Source organism: Bubalus kerabau, chromosome 14, assembly GCF_029407905.1.
Source record: "Bubalus kerabau isolate K-KA32 ecotype Philippines breed swamp buffalo chromosome 14, PCC_UOA_SB_1v2, whole genome shotgun sequence".
Classification (NCBI taxonomy): Eukaryota; Metazoa; Chordata; class Mammalia; order Artiodactyla; family Bovidae; genus Bubalus; species Bubalus kerabau.
Genome location: NC_073637.1, coordinates 29761621 through 29787462, shown reverse-complemented (window position 1 = coordinate 29787462; position 25842 = coordinate 29761621). Strand labels below are relative to the sequence as shown.

General features: G+C 40.3%; 1 protein-coding gene across 1 annotated transcript in view; it reads right to left on the bottom strand.

The window, feature by feature from the left end:
• Nucleotides 1–24915, bottom strand: part of NKAIN3 (sodium/potassium transporting ATPase interacting 3) — a 305096-nt gene extending 280181 nt beyond the window's left edge. The window contains exon 1 of the mRNA XM_055546386.1: nucleotides 24775–24915. Coding sequence (XP_055402361.1) covers nucleotides 24775–24915 — 141 coding nt within the window. The remainder of the gene's footprint in view (nucleotides 1–24774) is intronic.
• Nucleotides 24916–25842: the final 927 nt, after the last annotated feature.

The window sequence follows — 25842 nt, the reverse complement described above, 5'->3', positions numbered from 1 at the left end:
TATGCTCATTCAAATCTGAGAAGCAGTGCCTCAGAGACCACCTCCATTGTGACAACATGCCATGCAGAGTGCCAATCCTTGTGGTTATGGAAACAGCAAACCCGGGACCCTCCTTACAGCCTAGAACTCAGTGGGAGCCGACCCTTTAAATTGTGTTTGCTTGCGGGTGATCAGAGAAGCAGTTTTATCACATCATTGAGCTGGTGGCTAGGGGCCAATTAAGTAATGGCCTTGAAATTCTACAAGCATTTTAAAGCCAATTCAAACAACAGAAATGTAATCACTAAAATCACAGGATACAGCCTTCTGTTTCTCATCAGCACCAGCCTAGTGACCTCTTGAGTTTTTCCTTTTGATGAGAAATGAATAAACAGGAAAAAGTCCCTGATTGTCAACTGAAGCTGCCATAAGCCAGGGCCTCATTTTGACTAATTATTGATGATATTCCTTCTGACACAATGTTCTTTTAGTTATCTTTGTCTCTGACAAACTCATACAGGAGAAAACTGAACCTCTCAGGGCTGGAGGCAAGGAGATTCGGTCCTGTGTTAATAACCCATCAGGAGCTACCAGAGGGAGATGAACCACAGGGAGACCTCTCCAAGGACAAGGATGAAGTCACCATGCTACCAATAGTAGAAGATTTAAGATTTGTCCGATCACTGGGGACACGAGCAAGTCACTCAAAATGTATCTAATCGTAGCAGCTGCTGGTGCCATTGTGGGCACAACTGTACCTCATTAACAACCTCACCCTCATCTGACTTCTTTGCATGTGTCCCTCAATCTGTCTTTAGACCTTAGACAACAGGGACGAAAAGGATTGTCTCTGATGCAGGCTCAGCTGTGCCAGATACTCACAAGTCCACTTTCCTCCCTGGCATCATACCCCAGATAATAGAATATTCATTGTTCATTTAAAACCATATGCTCCACTGGCACAAATCCCATCATTTAATATTTAAAGCCGAGGTGGATCTCCTGATACCCGCTGTCAGAATACCAGGGATGGTGTGCTGAGTGTAATGGCAAGACTGAACCGTTACTTCATATTTCTTTTTGTTACCTTTGCAATATTTTGTAAGCTTACGCTTAAATAGAATGAAATAAATATAAAATATTTTATCCAGAGCAATCTAGAGACTTCTGGTTTAAAACAGTGTCTAGTTCAATATTCATGACATGGCCTTTCCAAATTCACCCAATGATAATGAAGAAGACACCAAAACAGTGAAAATTCAGAGAATGGCATCACAGACCAAGGGCCCAGGGCAGAATCTGGGAGAAATAATCACCGATGGGACTGGGTCCAAAAGCACAACTAACACCCATTTGTGCTTTGTTGTTTGGAAACCACACAAACCTGCAATTGTGAATATAGATACCCAGGTGCCCCCACGACCCTCACTTGGGTATCTCACCATGTGCGCCTGAGATCAGAAACGCAAGATTCATAGCATCTCTAAAACTAGCTTCTGCTTGCTTAGGTATAAGCCAATGGAAAACATCAGCTTTGCCCCCATAAATGCTTTTTCCTACATCCATTCCAACTAGGAAGCTCAGAAAATGGGTGGGATTGCAATATGAGTGGCCTGATGAAGGTCGTGAATCTTACCGTCTAATTCTGATATGGATATGGGCATGAGAGTAACGCATTAACCTACTGTAGGTACAAGTAGAAACAGAAGCAGTCCTGGAAGCAGTGTATCCGGGGGAATGTAGTTTTTCTATATCGCATGACCACTCAGTTCAGTTCAGTAGCTCTGTCATGTCTGACTCTTTATGACCCCATGGACTGCAGCACGCCAGGCCTCCCTGTCCATCACCAACTCCTGGAGTTTACTCAAACTCACGTCCATTGAGTCGCTGATGCCATCCAACCATCTCATCCTCCGTCATCCCCTTCTCCTCCCGCCTTCAATCTTTCCCAGCATCAGGGTCTTTTCAAATGAGTCAACTCTGCATCAAGTGGCCAAAGGATTGTAGTTTCAGCTTCAGTCCTTCCAAAGAATATTCAGGACTGATTTCCTTTAGGATGAACTGGCTGGATCTCCTTGCAGTCCAAGGGACTCTCAAGTGTCTTCTCCAACACCACAGTTCAAAAGCGTCAATTCCAGGGTGCTCAGGGCTGGTTCACTGGGATGACCCTGAGGGATGGGATGGGAGGGAGGTGGGAGGGGGGTTCAGGATGCAAACACATGTACATGCATGGCTGATTCATATCAATGTATGGCAAAAAACACTATAGTATTGTAAAGTAATTAGCCTCCAATTAAATAAATTAATTTTATTTGAAAAGAAAAGCATCAATTCTTTGGTGTTCAGCTTTCTTTATAGTCGAACTCTCACATCCACACATGACCACTGGAAAAACCATAGCCTTGACTAGACGGACTTTTGTTGGCAAAGTAATGTCTCTGCTTTTTAATATGCTATCTAGGTTGGTAATAACTTTTCTTCCAAGGAGTAAGGGTCTTTTAATTTCATGGCTGCAATCACCATCTGCAGTGATTTTGGAGCCCCCCAAAATAAAGTCTGTCACTGTTTCCATTGTTTCAACCCATCTATTTCCCATGAAGTGATGGGGCCAGATGCCATGATCTTTGTTTTCTGAATGTTGAACTTTAAGCCAACTTTTTCACTCTCCTCTTTCACTTTCATCAAGAGACTTTTTAGTTACTCTTCACTTTCTGCCATAAGGGTGGTGTCATCTGCATATCTGAGGTTATTGATATTTCTCCTGGCAATCTTGATTCCAGCTTGTGCTTCATCCAACCCAGCGTTTCTCATGATGTACTCTGCATATAAGTTAAATTAGCAGGGTGACAATATACAGCCTTGACATACTCCTTTCCATATTTGAAACAAGTCTGTTGTTCCATGTCCAGTTCTAACTGTTGCTTCCTCACCTGCATACAGGTCTCTCAAGAGTCAGGTCAGGTGGTCTGGTATTCCCATCTCTTACAGAATTTTCCAGTTTGTTGTGATCCACACAGTCAAAGGTTTTGGCATAGTCAATAAAGCAGAAATTGATGTTTTTCTGGAACTCTCTTGCTTTTTTGATGATCCAGCGGATGTTGGCAATTTGATTTCTGGTTCCTCTGCCTTTCCTAAAACCAGTTTGAACATCTGGAAGTTCATAGTTCACGTACTGCTGAAGCCTGGCTTGGAGAATTTTGAGCATTACTTTACTAGCGTGTGAGATGAGTGCAATTGTCCTGTAGTTTGAGCATTCTTTGGCATTGCCTTTCTTTGGGATTGGAATGAAAACTGACCTTTTCCAGTCCTGTGGCCACTGCTGCGTTTTCCAAATTTGCTGGCATATTGAGTGCAGCACTTTCACAGCATCATCTTTCAGGATTTGAAATAGCTCAGCTGGAATCCCATCACCTCCACTAGCTTTGTTAGTAGTGATGCTTTCTAAAGCCACTTGACTTCCCATTCCAGGATGTCTGGCTCTAGGTCAGTGATCACAGCATCATGATTATCTGGGTCATGAAGATCTTTTTTGTATAGTTCTTCTGTGTATTCTTGCCACCTCTTCTTAATATCTTCTGCTTCTGTTAGGTTCATACCATTTCTGTCCTTTATTGAGCACATCTTTGTATGAAATGTTCCCATGGTATCTCCAATTTTCTTGAATAGATCTCTAGTCTTTCCCATTCTATTGTTTTCCTCTATTTCTTTGCATTGATCACTGAGGAAGGCTTTCCTATCTTTCCTTGCTATTCTTTGGAACTCTGCATTTAAATGGGTATATCTTTCCTTTTCTCTTTTGCTTTTCCCTTATCTTCTTTTCACAGCTATTTTTAAGGCCTCCTCAGAGAGCCATTTTGCTTTTTTGCATTTCTTTTTCTTGGGGATGGTCTTGATTCTTGTCTCTTGTACAATGTCATGAACCTCTGTCCATACTTCATCAGGCACTCTGTCTGTCAGATCTAGTCCCTTAAATCCATTTGTCACATCTGCTGTATAAATGTAAGTGATTTGATTTAGGTCATACCTGAATGGTCTAGTGGTTTTCCCTACTTTCTTCAATTTGAGTCTGAATTTGGCAATGAGTTCATGATCTGAGCCGTAGTCAGCTTCCGGTCTTGTTTTTGCTGACTCTATAGAGCTTCTCCATTTTTTGCTGCAAAGAATATAATCAATATGTTTTGGTATTGACCATCTGGTGATGTCCATGTGTATAGTCTTCTCTTGTGTTGTTGGAAGAGGGTGTTTGCTATGACCAGTGCATTCTCTTGGCAAAACTCTATTAGCCTTTGTCTGGCTTCATTCTGTACTCCAAGGCCATATTTGCCAATTACTCCAGCTATCCAGCAGCAAAAGGCCTGTGTGCCTGTGAAAAATCAGGCTTGAATGACTGTTTGTACTTAAGGAAATATATTTTAAAATAATAATTAGTCATTTGGATTGCTCAGATTGGCAAAACACTTAAAGACTGACAGTATTCAGCATTAGTGAGGGTGTGAAGCAACAATCATTTTTATATATTTTTGGTGTGATTTATAGTGCCTTTTTGAAAAATAATTGGATCTTGTTTTGTCAATAAATACTCATATACCTTTGATTAATTAATTTTATTTCTAGGACTATATCTGACTAAAAGACATTTTGCACACATATGCAAAGGGCTCTGTGTATAAAGATACACAGAGCAGTGTTCAGCATAATAGTAAAAAAAAAAACTAGAAAGAAAATTAAGTGTGGGAGGCAGGTTCAGGAGGGAGGAGACACATGTATACCTGCAGCTGACTCGTGCTGATGTAGCAGAAACCAACACAATACTGTAAAGCAATTATCCTTCAATTAAGAAAAGGAAAGGGAAAAAAAAGAGAAAGATTGTTGAGAAAATTTTCACATAAATTATTGCATATCAGTCCCATGAGGTTATTAGAAAGAATGCAATAGATTTATATTCACTAAGATAAGAGATGTGCTCATTGTAAAAGACCAGATTTAAAAAGTAAGTTGTGGAACAGTATGTTTTCTGTACGTTATTCAAATAAGAAAATTTAAAGGTTGGTGTATATACCTATTTATTTTAGTGTGCATAATATACATGCATCTTTGAACTTTAGGAAATATGCACTTTATATAAAGGCTATAAATAATGTGATGCATAGTGGAGATCTGGGAAAATATACAAGCAACTTTAAAGAAGTTAAACCTTGAGGAACCTTATTTCAGGGAAAAATAAGGCTAAAACGGAATCCTAATTATTTGTGCTCTATAACTCTATGTTATCTATATTTTTGAAATGAGTATTTAATACTTTTGTGAGGAAAAGTAAAAAAAAAAAAAAAAAAAAGACCTTAAGGATATATAAAAGTATAAAGCTTTAAACTGGTTATGTCTGAATGTTCAGATTCTGGATTTAAGTTTCTTATAATATTTCTGTATTTCCCAATGTTCTATAATGAAGATATAATATCATCATAATCACAAGAAATTATCTTTTAAATTTAGCATGCAATTTTGATCCTAACATCATAGTAAAGAAGAAAACATAACATGCAAAAAAGTGCACAAATATTAACAGGAATTCTGTTTGGTTGATGACACTCCCAGATAATATTACTATTTTGGTGTTCTCCTATTTCACTGCACTTGAGAAATTTTCTATATGTTATAATTTTGCACTATAAACAATAGATACCAAAAAATAAACGAAAACCTTCAAAACTCGGGGACATGTGGGCCAGAACAGTTATATATTACCAAACATCTAAAATAGAAGGAACGTTAAAATGGTAAAAGAATTAAATTCAGGAAATTAGTTTGAGAATTTCAGTTTCCTATGTACCAAGGGTGTTACATATTGGCAAAGATTTTGCCAAAGTATCTTATTAAAGAGTCTACCTAAAGCAGATTAAAGATCAGCATTTTCTCTGGGTGCTAAAAGTACGGTGCCAAGGAACTGTCACATTCTAGACCAATGTGACAGACAGTTCTAGCTTCTCTGGTCATGCGTGCTCAAACCCTTTCTGTGATTACACCAATCTCAGTGGGGCCCTGCAACCTGATGGACGGAGTCTCCTATGGGGCCTTCAGTGCCACCTCTGAACCACTGCTTACATAGAAACTGAAGGCATGATCCATAAACCTAAGTTTTCAGAACTCTCTTACATGTTCCTTCTGGAATGGACATGGAAGGAAAATAAATGATCCCTTAATTCTCTAAACATTAAACAAAGCCAGGTGGACCAAAGCAAGGCAAATAGCCTGGAATGCTAGCAGAAGCCAGTAGGTGACAAACTCAGCAAAATGACTTTAGTGAGGAACTAGCAGCATCGCTGGGAGTCTCAGGTAGAAGATGGCTTGCTGCAGAAAAAGTAGAGAAGAAAATTCCACAGCCAAAATATGAAACAATCCAAACCCTATCATTTACAACCTTAGAGAAGACAACCTTTATAAAGCAAGAATAGGATGCTCTAAGGAAGAACTAGAAACACAGTAATGGACTTTCAGAAATTTAAAAATATAGCAATAATAGAAAACTCATTAAGTAGAATAAACCTGAGAAAATATTTCAGAAAATATAATTAAAAATAGGACAATAGGAGAAAAAGGATGAGAGATCCAATAACTAAATAATAAGAGTTCCCAAAGAAGCAACAACAACAAAAAGAACCCAAATAATTTAATAAAATTTCTCAGTGCTCAAGAATAAACTTCTAGATGAGAGCTCCTCCTCTTCAACCAAGGGCTCAGCAAGATGGGTGAAAGTCACCCTCACAAGCTCCATCGTTTTGATGTTTCAGGACATAGAAGAAGAAGAAGCTATCCTTGCTTTTCTTTGCTTTTGGGGAGTGGGAGATTATATAAATATACAAACAAAGGACATAAACTCACAATGCACTGGACTTCCTCATGGTTTCAACAAATGAAACGAATTCCTTTAAAGGTTAGGTAGCGTTTGATGATATATATATATATATATATGTATGTATATATATAGAGAGAGTCAAACACAGATGAGTGACTGAGCACACACATATATATTTATACATAATCATATCATATATATAATTATACATATATAAAATACACACACATGTGTGTGTGTATGCTCAGTTGTTTCAGTCATGTCCAACTCTTCGCAACCTTATGGAGATAGCCCACCAGGCTCCTCTGTCTATGGGATTCTCCAGGCAAGAATACTAGAGTGGGTTGCCATGCCCTCCTCCAGGGGATCTTCCCAACCTGGGGATCGAACCTGTGTCTCTTATGTCTCCTGCATTGACAGGCAGGTTCTTTACCATTAGTGCCATCTGGGAAGCATACACACACACACACACACACACACACACATCTATATATATTCTAAGTCACTTCAGTCGTGTCTGTCTCTTTGTGACCCTATGGACTGTAGCCTGCTAAGCTCCTCTGTCCATAGGATTCTCCAGGCAAGAATACTGGAGTGGGTCGCCACTTCCTTCCCCAATCTCTCTCTTTCTCTCTCTCTCTTTATATATATATATGCTGCTAAGTTGCTTCAGTCGGGTCCGACTCTGTGCGACCCCGTAGACGGCAGCCCACCAGGCTCCCCTGTCCCTGGGATTCTCCAGGCAAGAACACGGGAGTGGGTTGCCATTTCCTTCTCCAATGCATGAAAGTGAAAAGTGAAAGTGAAGTCGCTCAGTCATGTCCGACTCTCAGCAACCCCATGGACTGCAGCCTACCAGGCTCCTCCGTCCATGGGATATTCCAGGCAAGAGTGCTGGAGTGGGGTGCCATTGCCTTCTCCAAGACACTGAATAATGATCCATCAAAAGATTACGATTTTTAACAATTGGCAAATGGTTAGAGGTAATTATGCAGGTGAGGATTGGGTTGAGAGTGATGGGAGAAAATGAAAAATACTAAATCCCCCTTTTTTATGGTGGATATTAATTGCTAATTGCATAAAGCTAAAAAAAAAAAAACCAGCCAGAAGTAGCTCAAGCATGTTATTGACCGATTTGGAAATAAACACCAAAAGAAACAATTAGAAGATTTATAAACTTTCCTTTTGAGAGCAGGAATTAGGAATCAGGCAAGAGATGGATATTTTCAATGTTGTTGAATTAGTTAACTGTACGACTGAGCGACTTCACTTCGACTTTTCACTTTCATGCATTGGAGAAGGAAATGGCAACCCACTCCAGTGTTCTTGCCTGGAGAATCCCAGGGATAGGGGAGCCTGGTGGGCTGCTGTCTATGGGGTCGCACAGAGTCGGACATGACTGAAGCAACTTAGCAGCAGCATTATACATATACATCTTATATATATTGTACATATGTTATACATTATATTACATATCATACAAATATTATATATTCATTTATAGATTATATATACATATTTATATGTGTATATAAAACAAAGTTATAAATGTATAACTTTGATTAAAAATTTTTTTAAAGCCATAACAGTTGTTATGAATATTCATTGGAAGGACTTATGCTGAAGCTGAAACTCCAATACTTTGGCCACCTGATGCGAAGAACTGACTCATTTGAAAAGACCCTGATGCTGGGAAAGATTGAGGGCAGGAGGAGAAGTGGACGACAGAGGATGAGATGGTTGGATGGCATCAGCAACTCAATGGACATGAGTTTGAGTGAACTCCGGGTGCTGGTGATGGGCAGGGAGGCCTGGCGTGCTGTAGTTCATGGGGTCACAAACAGTCGGACATGACTGAGCAACTGAACTGACTGAACTGAGCAGTTGTTATATACATAATAATAGGATTTATAGTTCTTAACTAAAAGCTGACACATTTATTAACACAAAATGAAGCAATGCATAGACAATTTGTTGCCTTTTCTTTTGAATGTGATTGACACATACAACATACATTAGAATGCTAATTTTAAAAAATTTTAAAAATGCATTCAGGTTGTTCAAAGTTTTCCTGTGATTGATCAAAAGAAATCCTTTGAATCTTTTTAATATCTGCACATAATATACCTCTAATCTTGGTGATATATAGGGAGAGTATGAGAATAGGCCAGTTTCATACTGCAGAAAAGCTGAAATGAATGCTTACAGTTGTTTTCTGCCAGTTTTACAACTGACTCTTTAGATGTTTCGGGTAAAGCCTTTAGCTTTCCTTCAGTTTGGGATATTTACATTTTGCTGTCCCCATAACTTTATCTTTGATGATTCAATTGTTCCTACTGAGTTATCATTCAAGAAATTAATTCTTCAGAATGTCACGTTTGTGAAGTGATATTGCTAACTGCATGCAAGCTCAAAAGGAATTTGTGATCAGTTTGGATAGTTCTGGAAGCAACGTAAGAATGACGTACACAGTTCAGCACACAGACACAGAAGTCAGTAGGTAGAAAGAACAAGGAGCCCTGCTAACATCATTTGCTGAACATCCACTGACTGTCTCTCAGGAGGACCCACAGTGTTCTGGGTGCTTGGCGGATATAGTGGGAGTAGATGAACAAATATTTAATATGCACAACAGTGAGTGGAAAATGAAAGAGGGTATGGGATAAAGTGGTTAAGGAGTTGCTGCTGTCTATTTCATTACTGGCTTAAATATAATATGCATCAGTTCAATCTTTCAAAATTAATGCAATTAGAGATCTACTGGAAATCGAGGTAGTAGGAAAAACTCTTCACAGAAAATGTGCTATGCCATGTAGAGGAACATATTGTTGGCACAAAAAGGCAGAAAACAACAGTAATTTTAACTGAGACTACAGAGGCTGAAATTATAGTTAGTGCTTTGGAATATATGAAATTTGTCACTCACAGAAAAATCCTCCTAAAACATGAATTCCAACACTATCCGTTTTATGGCTGAAAATTAGTAATGTGAATTTATAGCAATACACACTCTGAAACCACTTTCTTTTGGAACTCTGTTTAAGATTTATTTTACCAAAAAAAAAAAAAACCCCAACTATTAGACTACATCATAACAAGAACTACCTTTGCCAATGACATGTTTAACTATCAAGCCAGACCTACAATTTCCTGAAGTTCCTTGGGGCTGTGTTTTCTGCCGCTTCCCCTGATGCTCTGACACCTGCTCTCTGTCAGGGGAGGTGACTCCTGGCAGAGACCCTGGACTCAGGGACGTTGGGCTGTAATCACAGTTGCCATCACTACGAGGGGCAGCAAAAAGACCACACTGCTCTGTCCTTGAACTCGGCTTCTCTGAGGTTGTGTCTAAGCATGAAAATTATCTTGCACTTCCTGAGTATCTTTCAAAAGCAACCTGATCAAAGGTGCCCCAGAAAGCAGAAGTCAGCTCTCAAAAGTCACCATCTTCACTGCATAGCGGCAAGGCTCTTATACATTTTCAAACAGAATGTATCTTCTGAGAGTCCTAAAAAAAGTCTTACCTACAGTTGTTCCTCAGTATCCAAGGGGGATTGGTTCCAGGACCCCTGCCCATGGGATCAGGCAGTACTGTAGTATCTATTGAAAATAAGTCCACCTATAAGTGAACCCACACAGTTCAAACCCAAAGAGTTCAAGGGTCAACAGAGCCTCTATGAAACTACACGCTAACATGCAAAGGAATTGCTGATTGAGAACTGTTGGATGAAAAATATAAAATAGGGAAACTGATGAGAGAATTGCTAGCTATAACAAGATACAAGATGCAGTTAAGGAGAAGTGGCCAGGAGCAATGAAACCAAACTAAGAAAAGGAGAATCCTCCTGGGAATATTTTGTTTCTTACTGAAATCTTTTTAAATCACTTTGTTTTTGTTGCTACATCGTGTTCAGTCGCTACATTGTGTCTGACTTTTTTTGTGACCCAGTGGAGTGCAGCACACCAGACTTCCCTGTCCTTCACCATCTTCCAGAGTTTGCTCAAATTTATGTCCATTGAGTCAGTGATGCCATCCAGCCATCTCATCTTCTGTTGCCCCCTTCTCCTCTTGCCATCAATCTTTCCCAGCATCAGGGTCTTTTTCAATGAGTGGGCTCTTCGCATCAGGTGGCCAAAATATTAGAGCTTCAGCTTCAGCATCAGTCCTTCCAATGAATATTCAGGGTTGATTTCCTTTAGGATTGACTGTTTTGATCTCCCTGCAGTCCAAGGGACTCTTAAGGGTGTTCTCTAGCACCACAACTTGAAAGCATCAATTCTTCAGTGCTCAGCCTTCTTTATGGTTCAACTCTCACATCCGTACATGACTACTGGAAAACCATAGCTTTGATGACATGGACCTGTGTCAGCAAAGTGATGTCTCTGCTTTTTAATACTTAATGGCACATTAAAGAGATGCTGGGCACTTTACAGCAGTGGCAGCAAGAAGGGTGAAGTGCTTTAGAACCCCAAGAACTTCTATTGGGTTTCCTCTTCTAGGCAAAATAAACAGAGAAGTGTGTAGGTGGAGGAAAAACCATATAAAATACAAAGTTGTCTTTAAAAAAAAACTTTGCCAGTACACCCTAAGTAAAGTCAGCATATTTACTTAACAAACACAACTTCAGAACAAATTCCTTATCTCTTTCTTCCAACTAGACTGCTGTCCTGGGACCCCACTTATCTAGAAATTTGGGAGCAGCCCCTGCTCAGTTAAAAACAATCAATTACAGAATGAGTTCCTTCTAAGTCTGACTGCCAGGAAGTATTAGCATTTTGTCTTCATTTGAAATGTGCCCCACTCAGAATTTATTCTAAAGTAAAGGCATAAGGTGGGCTTCCCAGGTGGTTCAGTGCTAAAGAACCCACCTGCCAAGCAGGAGCTGCGGGTTCAATCCATTCAGGAAGATCCCCTGGAGAAGGAAATGGCAACCCACTCCAGTATTCTTGCCTGGGAAATTCCATGGACAGCAAAGCCTGGTGAGTTATAGTCCATGGGGTTGCAAAGAGTGAATACAACTGAGCGACTGAGCACTCATGCACACACATGTATTTATACATATGACATATATCATATGACACGTAGATGAGTGATGCATACAATACTGGGGCTTCAAAAGGATGAGAAGTATGTGGATTTAACTCTGTGCTCATCTGTGAGCTCCGTCAATTTTGGATGCAAAGAGGAATCACTTGGTGTTAGCTGAATGGTTATAATGACTCCACAAAGACAGTCCAATTCCAAGTTTTATAAATAATGCTACTCATAAACAAAGCATGCACACAAATCAATTTGAATTTCAATATACAGCTGCAATGAGCAGAATGTTATTTGTCTAGCTGTGTTTCACAAGAAGCTGCTTATAAATATTTCCTTTGGGACCATTCTGTGGTACTTTCAGAAAAATCAGAAAACATACAAAGAAAGAAACAACAAACGGAATGTTATTACATTTCTGCCACAAAGAAAGAAGCATTTTCCTGACGGAGGAGTGACAGCCACGTGGAAGTGGAAAACAGGTATCTGTTGAACCAGAGGTTCTCAAAGTGTGGTCCAGGAGACACAGTGTCAATACATGGAAATTCTTCCAACTTCTGTTAGAAAAAGAAATATCCACTCAATACTGGAGTGGGGCCCAGCACCCCATTTTAGCAAGCCTTCCAGGTAATTCTGTTGTTATTGTTCAATCACTCAGTCGTGTCCAAATCTTTGAGACCCCATAGACTATAACCGACCAGGCTCCTCTGTGGGCTTTTCCAGGTAAGAAGACTGGAGTGAGTAGCCATTTCCTACTCCAGGAAATCGAGTAGTTGGGCTTTCTGAACCAGGGATCAAACCCAGGTCTCCTGCATTGCAGGCGGATTCTTTCACTGCTGAGCCACCAGGGAAGCCCAAAGTGGTACAATTCAGTTCAGTTCAGTTCAGTTCAGCTCAGTCACTCAGTCGTGTCCGACTCTCTGCGGCCCCATGAATAGCAGCACGCCAAGCCTCCCTGTCCATCACGAACTTCCGAGTTCACTCAGACTCACGTCCATCCAGTCAGTGATGCCATGCAGCCATCTCATCCTCTGTCGTCCCCTTCTCCTCAATTACCAACCACTAAATGAAGTGTCGGAGAAGGCGATGGCACCCCACTCCAGTACTCTTGCCTGGAAAATCCCATGGACGGAGGAGCCTGGTAGGCTGCAGTCCATGGGGTCGCTAGGCGTGGAACACGACTGAGCGACTTCACTTTCACTTTTCGCTTTCATGCACTGCAGAAGGAAATGGCAACCCACTCCAGTGTTCTTCCCTGGAGAATCCCAGGGACAGGGAGCCTGGTGGGCTGCCGTCTCTGGGGTCGCACAGAGTCGGACACGACTGAAGCAACTTAGCAGCAGCAGCAGCAAATGAAGTGTGGGTTGGGTGATTTCATAACTCAGCAATATCCACATTGTGAAAGAAAAGTTGCACTACAGAGTTCTGCCAGAGGGGGAGCTGTTCTATTCACTACTGTCCCTGTTGGCTGTTCTTATCTTCATCCAGTGTTTCATCACTCACTAACCTTCAATGGAAGAAATTCTTTCCACATTCGGTTGCTGTTTAGCTCAGAGCTAGGTATCCTGAGTGTACCCGTTTGAACAGACATTGGAATCAGTCTGCTAAGGGAGAAAAGCTTTCATCTTTAGTAAAGATTGGCAGATCCAAGGCAAGAAAGTCATCAGAGGATAAGGAGAGTCCAAAAAACTCAGGACCTGGGCCAAGCTCCGCCCACTTTCCTTATTTCCATGAAGTTGCCATGGCAACAATGATGCACCTGAAGGTAGGGACCAGCATTGCCGGGAGGCCAGCATGACCCTCTGTGGACCCCTCATTCTCCAGTGCTCTCCCATTCTCACTTTTAATCTGCCACCTTTCTTTCATGTCTAAAACCTTGTAAATTTAGATGATACTGCAGAATAGCTATTATCATAACTTTGTTTTCCATCGTTTCATAGTGGAGTTCTGTTTGCGCAGAGTCCAGAGAGAAAAGACTTCAAAAATCTAGGCATAAGGAGGAGGGGGTGGGGGAAAGATGGATTGGGAGCTTGAGATTAGGATACAAGCTGTTTTATAGAGAGTAGATAAAGAACAAGTTCCTACTGAATGGCACAGGGAACTATATTCAACATCTTATAATAAACCATAATGGAAGAGAATATGAAAGAGAATATATATGTATATATATATATACACACATATATATGTGTACAGCTGAATCACTACTGTACAGCAGAAATTAACACAAGATTATTAATCAATTATATTTCTTTTTAAAAAACATTATTGATGTGGACCATTTTTAAAGTCTTTATTGAATTCATTACAATATTGCTTCTGTTTTATGTTTTGGTTTTTTGACTGTGAAGCATGTGGGATCTTGGCTCCCTGACCTGGGATTGAACCTGTGCCACCTGCATTGGAAGTGTACCAGGGAAGTCCCTCAACTATATGTCAATAAAATAAATATTTTAAAAATCTAGGCATAATTAAGATTTCTAGGAATATAATGTGAACTACCAATTTATGCCTGTGGATTTTTCCTGTCTTTATAAGTAATGATCAGGGCCTCAAAGAAAAGGGAGAACAATTAAAAGTTTAAGGAGCTCCAAAAAAAAAAATCATCTATAAAGGAAGGAAGCAGTAGAGAGAAGGCAGAGCTTTAACTGAGGTTTCAAAATTGAGAAACTCTGTCCCCCAAAGATACTCATGTTCCTCGGAGACCGATTCTCCCCACCCAAGTGCCTGAAACTGGTTTGGGAAGTAGAATCTGAAGATGACCACATCAGGGCCCCTGACTCAGGCACTAAGGTGACTCCAACTCATATGATAAAATAGGAGAATTTGAAGAGGGCTGTCACCATATGGAATTCCAGTCTAATTTCTCCAATTTGTTCCACTGAAGCTGGGCAATGCTATACATACTCTCCTAAAGACACCAGTTGTTAACAGCTTTAATTATTACAGGTAAAGAGTCCATCTTTTTACATTTTTCCCCTTGAGATAATCACACTTGAACTAGGAGTAAGTAAAGTCACATTTTCTGGGAAGACTTTCCCAAACAAACTATAAATTACAGCTCCCTGCCTAAAACTCCCCTTTTATTTCCTGTTTCTTTTCTTCTGTGGTACATTTTTTCATTCCAAAATTATATATTTTATGTATTTATTTGATTTATTTTCTCTGTCCCCCACTTAGAACATCAGAGGTTTTTGTTTAGCCAACTGTTGTATCCAAGGTAGCTAGAAGAGTCGGTGACACAGGGCAGACTCTGAATGATTTGTCAAAAGAATAAATAAATGACTATTCCACAAGGCGGTATTTCCTAGATTCAAAATGCTGACTCGGAGGAGGAGCCAAGATGGCCGAGGAGTAGGACGGGGAGAACACTTTCTCCCCCACAAATTCATCAAAAGAGCATTTAAACGTCGAGTAAATTCCACAAAACAACTTCTGAATGCCGGCAGAGGACATCAGGCACCCAGAAAAGCAGCCCAACTCTTCGAAAGGAGGTAGGAAAAAATATAAAAGACAAAAAAAGAGACAAAAGAGGGAGGGACGGAGTTCCGTCCCGGGAAGGGAGTCTTAAAAAGAGAGAAGTTTCCAAACACCAGGAAACCCTCTCACTGCCGAATCTGTGCCGAGCTTTGGAAGCACAGAGGGCAACATAAAAGGGAGGGGAAAAAAAAAATAAACAATTAAAAATCGCAGATTGTGAGCCCTACGGTAACTCCCCCAGCGGAGAAGCAGCGCAGATGCCTGCACACGGCATTAGCAAGCGGGGGCTGGGCAGGGAAGTGCGGCGCGGGCTGTGTCCCTTAGAGTAAGAATCGGGCCGAATGTCCTGAGCGCTATCTGAGCGAAATAATTTGGGCTAGCAAACCAGACTGTGGGATATCTACCACGAGAAAAGCCAGCCCTAACCTAAGACACCGCCAGGCCCGCGCACAGAACAAAGGACTGAACAGAGATAGCCGGCTGCAGACCTTCCCCCTCCGGTGACAGGCAGCCAGAGCCGGAAGGGGGCAATCGCAGCCCCAGAGAGACACTGTCTATAAAACTGTAAGCAGGCTTCTTTGCTAACTAAAACTTCTTGGGGGTCTGGACGGTCAACATCTGCCTGAGAAGGTGCGCCGGTTGTACATCCAGATAACCGAGTGGCGGGGAGGCGATAAGTCGCAGCATTGGCGCCCGCCAAACACCTCATCACCTGAGCTGCTCGACCTGGGAAGAACACAAAACGCAGGCCCAACCGAGTCTGCGCCTCTGAGGACTACCCGAGTGCCTGAACCTGAGCGGCTTGGACCTGGGAGCTCAGTCCAGGGCCGGCCTCTGATTGTTCCCGGCGGAACAACCTAGAGCCCAAGCAGTGTGGGCAGGGAGGTTACACGCGCCGTGAGCGGGGGCAGACCCAGTGTGGCCGAGGCACTTCGAGCGCACGCCAGTGTTATCTGTTTGCAGCATCCCTCCCTCCCTCCCCACAGCGCGGCTGAACAAGTGAGCCTAAATTAAAAAAAAAAAAAAAATAGGGTCCTCCACCGTCCCCTTTGTGTCAGGGCGGGAACCAGACACTGAAGAGACCAGCAAACAGAAGAAGCTATAACAGAGGGAAACGCCTTGGAAGCTACAGGCCATAGATTAAAACCCTGTGGTTACTACGGATTACATAGGAAGGGGCCTATAGATCTTGAGAAATATAAGTCGGACTAAGGAACTGCCAAAAATGAACTGAACCCACAATACTCACAACAAAACCAGAGAAAGACCTAGATATATTTTTACTATTTTTATGATCAATCTTTCTTTCTTTCTTTTTTTTTTAATTAAAAAAAAATTTTTTTAAGTCCTCTATTGTCCTTTAATTTTCACTTTTATAACTATTACTTTGCAAAAAAAAAAAAAAAAAGACCCTATTTTTTTTTTTTCTTCTTCAGCAAACTTTATATATATATTTTATAATTTTTTGACCGTGGTTTTTTTTTTTTTTCTTTTTTCTTTTTCTTCTTTTCTTTAACATTGCATTTTTGAAATTCCAAACTCTACTCTAGATTTTTAATTTTAGCCTTTTGATATATGTTATCAATTTTGTGCCTATAGTTTTTTTCATAATTTCTGTGACTTTTTTTTTCCTCTGTTTCTTTCTCTTCTTCTTTTATATAACATCGTATATCTGCAATTCCAAACTCTACTCAAGATTTTTAATTTATGCTTTTTGGTATTTGATATCAATTTTGTACCTGTATTTTCTTTATAATTTTTGCGACATTGTTTTTGTTGGTTTGTTTGTTTTCTCTCTTTATTTTTCTTCTTCTTCTTCTTTTTTTTTTTTTTAACGTTGTATTTTTGAAATTCCAAACTCTACTCTAGATTTTTAATTTTTGCTGTTTGGTATTAGTTATCAATTTTGTACCTGTAGTTTCTTTATTACTTTCACGACCTTGTTTGTTTTTCTTTGTTCGTTTTTTCTCTCTTTCTTTTCCTTCTCCTTTTCATTAACATCGCATTTTTGAAATTCCAAACTCTACTCTAGATTTCTAATTTTTGTTTTTATGTATTTGTTACCAATTTTGTACCTTTAAGAACCCAATCCTCAGGACCCATTTTTCACTAGTGTACAAGATTACTGGCTTGACTGCTCTCTCTCCCTTTGGACTCTCCATTTTCTCCACCAGGTCACCTGTATCTCCTCCCTAACCCCTCTCTACTCTACCCAACTCTGTGAATTTCTGTGTGTTCCAGACGGTGGAGAACACTTAAGGAACTGATTACTGGCTGGATCTGTCTCCCGCCTTTTCATTTCCCCCTTTTATCCTTCTGGCCACCTCTGTCTCCTGCCTCCTTCTTCTCTTCCCTGTATAACTCCGTGAACATCTCTGAGTGGTCCAGTTGTGGAGTGCACATAAGGAAGTGACTACTGGCTAGCCCACTCTCTCCACTATTGATTCCACCTCATCTCATTTGGGTCACCTCTAACTCCCTCCTCCCTCTTCTCTTCACCATGTAACGCTGTGAACCTCTCTGAGTGACCCTCACAGTAGAGAAACTTTTCATCTTTAACGTAGATGTTTTATCAGTGGTGCTGTATAGAAGGAGAAGTTTTGAAACTACTGTAAAATTAAGACCGATAACTGGAAGTAGGAGGCTTAAGTCCAATCCCTGACTCCAGGGAACTCCTGACTCCAAGGAACATTAATTGACAGGAGCTCATCAAACGCCTCCATACCGACACTGAAACCAAGCACCACACAAGGGCCAACAAGTTCCAGGGCAAGACATAACAAGCAAATTCTCCAGCAACAAAGGAACACAGCCCTGAGCTTCAAGATACAGGCTGCCCAAAGTCACCCCAAAACCATAGACATCTCATAACTCATTACTGGACATTTCATTACACTCCAGAGAGAAGAAATACAGCTCCATCCACCAGAACATCAACACAAGCTTCCCTAACCAGGAAACCTTGACAAGCCACCTGTACAAACCCACACACAGCGAGGAAACGCCACAATAAAGAGAACTCCACAAACTGCCAGAATACAGAAAGGACACCCCAAACTCAGCAATTTAAACAAGATGAAGAGACAGAGGAATAGCCAGCAGATAAAGGAACGGGATAAATGCCCACCAAACCAAACAAAAGAGGAAGAGATAGGGAATCTACCTGATAAAGAATTCCGAATAATGATAGTGAAATTGATCCAAAATCTTGAAATTAAAATGGAATCACAGATAAATAGCCTGGAGGCAAGGATTGAGAAGATGCAAGAAAGGTTTAACAAGGACTTAGAAGAAATAAAAAAGAGTCAATATATAATGAATAATGCAATAAGTGAAATTAAAAACACTCTGGAGGCAACAAATAGTAGAATAACAGAGGCAGAAGATAGGATTAGTGAATTAGAAGATAGAATGGTAGAAATAAATGAATCAGAGAGGATAAAAGAAAAACGAATTAAAAGAAATGAGGACAATCTCAGAGACCTCCAGGACAATATTAAACGCTACAACATTCGAATCATAGGGGTCCCAGAAGACGAAGACAAAAAGAAAGACCATGTGAAAATACTTGAGGAGATAATAGTTGAAAACTTCCCTAAAATGGGGAAGGAAATAATCACCCAAGTCCAAGAAACCCAGAGAGTCCCAAACAGGATAAACCCAAGGCGAAACACCCCAAGACACATAGTAATCAAATTAACAAAGATCAAACACAAAGAACAAATATTAAAAGCAGCAAGGGAAAAACAACAAATAACACACAAGGGAATTCCCATAAGGATAACAGCTGATCTTTCAATAGAAACTCTTCAAGCCAGGAGGGAATGGCAAGACATACTTAAAATGATGAAAGAAAATAACCTACAGCCCAGATTATTGTACCCAGCAAGGATCTCATTCAAGTATGAAGGAGAAATCAAAAGCTTTTCAGACAAGCAAAAGCTGAGAGAATTCTGCACCACCAAACCAGCTCTCCAACAAATACTAAAGGATATTCTCTAGACAGGAAACACAAAAATTGTGTATAAATTCGAACCCAAAACAATAAAGTAAATGGCAACGGGGTCATACTTATCAGTAATTACCTTAAATGTAAATGGGTTGAATGCCCCAACCAAAAGACAAAGACTGGCTGAATGGATACAAAAACAAGACCCCTGCATATGTTGTCTACAAGAGACCCACCCCAAAACAGGGGACACATACAGACTGAAAGTGAAGGGCTGGAAAAAGATTTTCCATGCGAATAGGGACCAAAAGAAAGCAGGAGTAGCAATACTCATATCAGATAAAATAGACTTTAAAACAAAGACTGTGAAAAGAGACAAAGATGGTCACTACATAATGATCAAAGGATCAATCCAAGAAGAAGATATAACAATTATAAATATATATGCACCCAACACGGGAGCACCGCAGTATGTAAGACAAATGCTAACAAGTATGAAAGAAGAAATTAACAATAACACAATAATAGTGGGAGACTTTAATACCCCACTCACACCTATGGATAGATCAACTAAACAGAAAATTAACAAGGAAACACAAACTTTAAACGATACAATAGACCAGTTAGACCTAATTGATATCTATAGGACATTTCATCCCAAAACAATGAATTTCACCTTCTTCTCAAGCGCACATGGAACCTTCTCCAGGATAGATCACATCCTGGGCCATAAAGCTAGCCTTGGTAAATTCAAAAAAATAGAAATCATTCCAAGCATCTTTTCTGACCACAATGCAGTAAGATTAGATCTCAATTACAGGAGAAAAACTATTAAAAAATCCAACATATGGAGGCTGAACAACACGCTGCTGAATAACCAACAAATCACAGAAGAAATCAAAAAAGAAATCAAAATTTGCATAGAAACGAATGAAAATGAAAACACAACAACCCAAAACCTGTGGGACACGGTAAAAGCAGTCCTAAGGGGAAAGTTCATAGCAATACAGGCACACCTCAAGAAACAAGAAAAAAGTCAAATAAATAACCTAACTCTACACCTAAAGCAACTAGAAAAGGAAGAAATGAAGAACCCCAGGGTTAGTAGAAGGAAAGAAATCTTAAAAATTAGAGCAGAAATAAATGCAAAAGAAACAAAAGAGACCATAGCAAAAATCAACAAAACCAAAAGCTGGTTCTTTGAAAGGATAAATAAAATTGACAAACCATTAGCCAGACTCATCAAGAAACAAAGGGAGAAAAATCAAATCAATAAAATTAGAAATGAAAATGGAGAGATCACAACAGACAACACAGAAATACAAAGGATCATAAGAGACTACTATCAACAATTATATGCCAATAAAATGGACAACGAGGAAGAAATGGACAAATTCTTAGAAAAGTACAACTTTCCAAAACTCGATCAGGAAGAAATAGAAAATCTTAACAGACCCATCACAAGCACGGAAATTGAAACTGTAATAAAAAATCTTCCAGCAAACAAAAGCCCAGGTCCAGACGGCTTCACAGCTGAATTCTACCAAAAATTTAGAGAAGAGCTAATACCTATCCTGCTCAAACTCTTCCAGAAAATTGCAGAGGATGGTAAACTTCCAAACTCATTCTATGAGGCCACCATCACCCTAATACCAAAACCTGACAAAGATCCCACAAAAAAAGAAAACTACAGGCCAATATCACTGATGAACATAGATGCAAAAATCCTTAACAAAATTCTAGCAATCAGAATCCAACAACACATTAAAAAGATCATACACCATGACCAAGTGGGCTTTATCCCAGGGATGCAAGGATTCTTCAATATCCGCAAATCAATCAATGTAATACACCACATTAACAAATTGAAAAATAAAAACCATATGATTATCTCAATAGATGCAGAGAAAGCCTTTGACAAAATTCAACATCCATTTATGATAAAAACTCTCCAGAAAGCAGGAATAGAAGGAACATACCTCAACATAATCAAAGCTATATATGACAAACCCACAGCAAACATTATCCTCAATGGTGAAAAATTGAAAGCATTTCCTCTAAAGTCAGGAACAAGACAAGGGTGCCCACTTTCACCATTACTATTCAACATAGTTTTGGAAGTTTTGGCCACAGCAATCAGAGCAGAAAAAGAAATAAAAGGAATCCAAATTGGAAAAGAAGAAGTAAAGCTCTCACTGTTTGCCGATGACATGATCCTCTACATAGAAAACCCTAAAGACTCCACCAGAAAATTACTAGAACTAATCAATGACTATAGTAAAGTTGCAGGATATAAAATCAACACACAGAAATCCCTTGCATTCCTATACACTAATAATGAGAAAACAGAAAGAGAAATTAAGGAAACAATTCCATTCACCATTGCAACGGAAAGAATAAAATACTTAGGAATATATCTACCTAAAGAATCTAAAGACCTATATATAGAAAACTATAAAACACTGGTGAAAGAAATCAAAGAGGACACTAACAGATGGAGAAATATACCATGTTCATGGATTGGAAGAATCAATGTAGTGAAAATGAGTATACTACCCAAAGCAATCTATAGATTCAATGCAATCCCTATCAAGCTACCAACAGCATTCTTCACAGAGCTAGAACAAATAATTTCACAATTTGTATGAAAAAACAAAAAACCTCGAATAGCCAAAGCGATCTTGAGAAAGAAGAATGGAACGGGAGGAATCAACCTACCTGACTTCAGGCTCTACTACAAAGCCACAGTTATCAAGACAGTATGGTACTGGCACAAAGACAGAAATATAGATCAATGGAACAAAATAGAAAGCCCAGAGATAAATCCACGCACATATGGACACCTTATCTTTGACAAAGGAGGCAAGAATATACAATGGATTAAAGACAATCTCTTTAACAAGTGGTGCTGGGAACTCTGGTCAACCACTTGTAAAAGAATGAAACTAGAACACTTTCTAACACCATACACAAAAATAAACTCAAAATGGATTAAAGATCTAAACGTAAGACCAGAAACTATAAAACTCCTAGAGGAGAACATAGGCAAAACACTCTCTGACATACATCACAGCAGGATCCTCTATGACCCACCTCCCAGAATATTGGAAATAAAAGCAAAAATAAACAAATGGGACCTAATTAACCTTAAAAGCTTCTGCACATCAAAGGAAACTATTAGCAAGGTGAAAAGACAGCCTTCAGAATGGGAGAAGATAATAGCAAATGAAGCAACTGACAAACAACTAATCTCCAGAATATACAAGCAACTCCTACAGCTCAACTCCAGAAAAATAAATGACCCAATCAAAAAATGGGCCAAAGAACTAAATAGACATTTCTCCAAAGAAGACATACAGATGGCTAACAAACACATGAAAAGATGCTCAACATCACTCATTATCAGAGAAATGCAAATCAAAACCACTATGAGGTACCATTTCACACCAGTCAGAATGGCTGCAATCCAAAAGTCTACAAGTAATAAATGCTGGAGAGGGTGTGGAGAAAAGGGAACCCTCTTCCACTGTTGGTGGGAATGCAAACTAGTACAGCCACTATGGAGAACAGTGTGGAGATTCCTTAAAAAACTGGAAATAGACATGCCTTATGATCCAGCAATCCCACTGCTGGGCATACACACTGAGAAAACCAGAAGGGAAAGAGACACGAGTACCCCAATGTTCATCGCAGCACTGTTTATAATAGCCAGGACATGGAAGCAACCTAGATGTCCATCAGCAGACGAATGGATAAGAAAGCTGTGGTACATATACACAATGGAGTATTACTCAGCCATTAAAAAGAATACATTTGAATCAGTTCTAATGAGGTGGATGAAACTGGAGCCTATTATACAGAGTGAAGTAAGCCAGAAAGAAAAACACCAATACAGTATACTAACGCATATATATGGAATTTAGAAAGATGGTAACAATAACCCTGTGTACGAGACAGCAAAAGAGACACTGATGTATAGAACAGTCTTATGGACTCTGTGGGAGAGGGTGGGAAGATTTGGGAGAATGGCATTGAAACATGTAAAATATCATGTATGAAATGAGTTGCCAGTCCAGGTTCGATGCACGATACTGGATGCTTGGGGCTGGTGCACTGGGACGACCCAGAGAGATGGAATGGAGAGGAAGGAGGGAGGAGGGTTCAGGATGGGGAACACATGTAAACCTGTGGCGGATTCATTTTGATATTTGGCAAATCTAATACAGTTATGTAAAGTTTAAAAATAAAATAAAATTAAAAAAAAAAAAAAAACTATAACAGAAAAGAATCTGAAAAAAAAAAAAAAAAAATGCTGACTCATCCACGCTGGAAAGGAAAGCATGAAATCCAACAGTGATATGGGATGTGGAAGATTTTTCATACACAGGCCCTCAAATCTCACTACCGCCATCAACCTGGACACTACCTCGGCTGAGGAGGAGGTTCCAGAAGCCAATGGGGAGAGCTCCCGCTGTCTTAGGCTACTTTAGTGAACTTTCTCACAGAACAGAATTGAAAGGCAGAACCAGATCACCAGGTGATTACAGCCATGTATGCCTGACTCTCTGTGACTCCATGGACTGTAGCCTGCTGGGCTCCTCTGTCCCTGGAATTCTCCAGGCAAGAAATACTGGAGTGGGTTGCCATGCCCTCCTCAGGGAATCTTCCTGACTAAGGGATTGAACCTGCATCTCCTATGTCTTCATAATTGCAGGCAGATTCTTTACCACTGAGCCACCAGGGAAGCCCGATTACAACCTATAGACTTCTAATTGGACTCAGTACCAAAATAGTTCCAATATGGTACCTATCTGGAGATGCTGAAATGCTGACACAAACACACACCCTACAAAGCTATGTATCATCACAAAACCAATGCAAAATGCTGAGCCTGTCTGCCAGGGACACTAATTCTTCAAGAGATTAGCTTCCTAGCTCTATGAAAACATGGATAATTAGAGCATCATGTTTATTATGCTGTAGCTAGCAAAGCACACATTTATTATAATGCAGTTTTTCCCCCTTGGGGCTCCAGTACAAATATAGACATTACACTTTGGACTGGATCATGAAGGCATGGAGACTCAGTCTGGGCGGTTAAGCAGGGGATGCCTGGCAGAACCAGATCATATCCTTGGCATGGGTGAACAGCTCTGCCTTTCTGCCAGGCTTCGATGTCACCTCCGGGTGCCATGAGGCTCACCTTCACTTTCAGCTCACAGTCATGATCAGTGTGATGACAAGGTACATACAAGACGATCATCTCATTTCTCACGGATGTCACTAAAAAAACCAGAGCCTAATAGAGCTAAGCCAAGCAGAGATCACGATAGAAAGCATCACACCAGGGGCTTTAACCAAAGAACAGATGCCAGAGACAGAAGAACGTGTCCATGGGGGCTCACAAGTAAATTCTAAATGACAGAGGATTTCCCCAGACACACGGAGGTGAGGTATATTAAGTTCCTGCTTTATTACTGTCGTCTGAGAGGACGGGGCGGTCATGATGACACTTGGCAGGAAGCGCAGCACCTGGGGCTCAGCCAGACTTCCAAGGGGGAGCATGATTGTGCAGCTGAGAGCAGCATTTCCCCCAGGAAGGTGGGCAGCGATGCACATGCCCAGTGGTCCAGAGTCTGGCCATTTTCCTTCAATCTGTCTGTTCCTCTGCAATCAGACCAGGCACCATCTGAGCAGGGTGTTGGGAGAAAAACACCATCAGCCAGTCATTAACTTCACATCATCTCTATGTCAGTGCATCTTAAACTACATGGTGGGTGCTTTTATTCCTTTATTGCTTTACTCAGGAAAAAAAGTATTACACCACCTACTCTGTGGACTTTGTTGATGGCTCAGTGGTAAAGAATCCACTTGCCAATGCAGGGAAAATGGGTTCAGTCCCTGAGTTGGGAAGATATCCTACAGAAGGGAAAGGCTACCCACTCCAGTATTTTTGCCTGGAGAATCCCATGGACAGAGGAGCCATGGGGTCATGACCCCATACAGTTCATGGGGTCACACCGAGTCGGACAGGACTGAGTGATGGAGCATGCACACATGCACCTACTCTGCATCATTCAGTGGGCTGGGGGTGCAGAAGCTCAAGATGCCTGTCCTTGAAGAGCCCGAGATTGTTGGGGAAACTGATGTGTGATTACCTCCTTACAGCACATGGTGAGAATGCTGCCACTGTGATTAAAAAATTAAAAATAAAAAACCCAGTGGCAGGGCTCTGTAACAACCTAGAGGGGTGGGAAAGGGTAGGAGGGGGAGGGAGGTTCCAGAGGGAGGGGACACATATTCACTGGTGGCTAATTCATGTTGAAGTCAAACCAATATTGTAGAAATCAAACCAATACTGTGAAGCAATTATCCTTCAATTAAAAATAAATAAATAAATAAAGATCCAATGGCCTGGGGGTGCAAAAAGGGAGCAACTAAGGCTATTTTAAGTATGGAAAGAAATAACATATGAGAGAAGCATGGACAGAATTCATATGATGCTTGAGGAGAGGTCCCTCACATAAGTACCACAGTATGAGATAT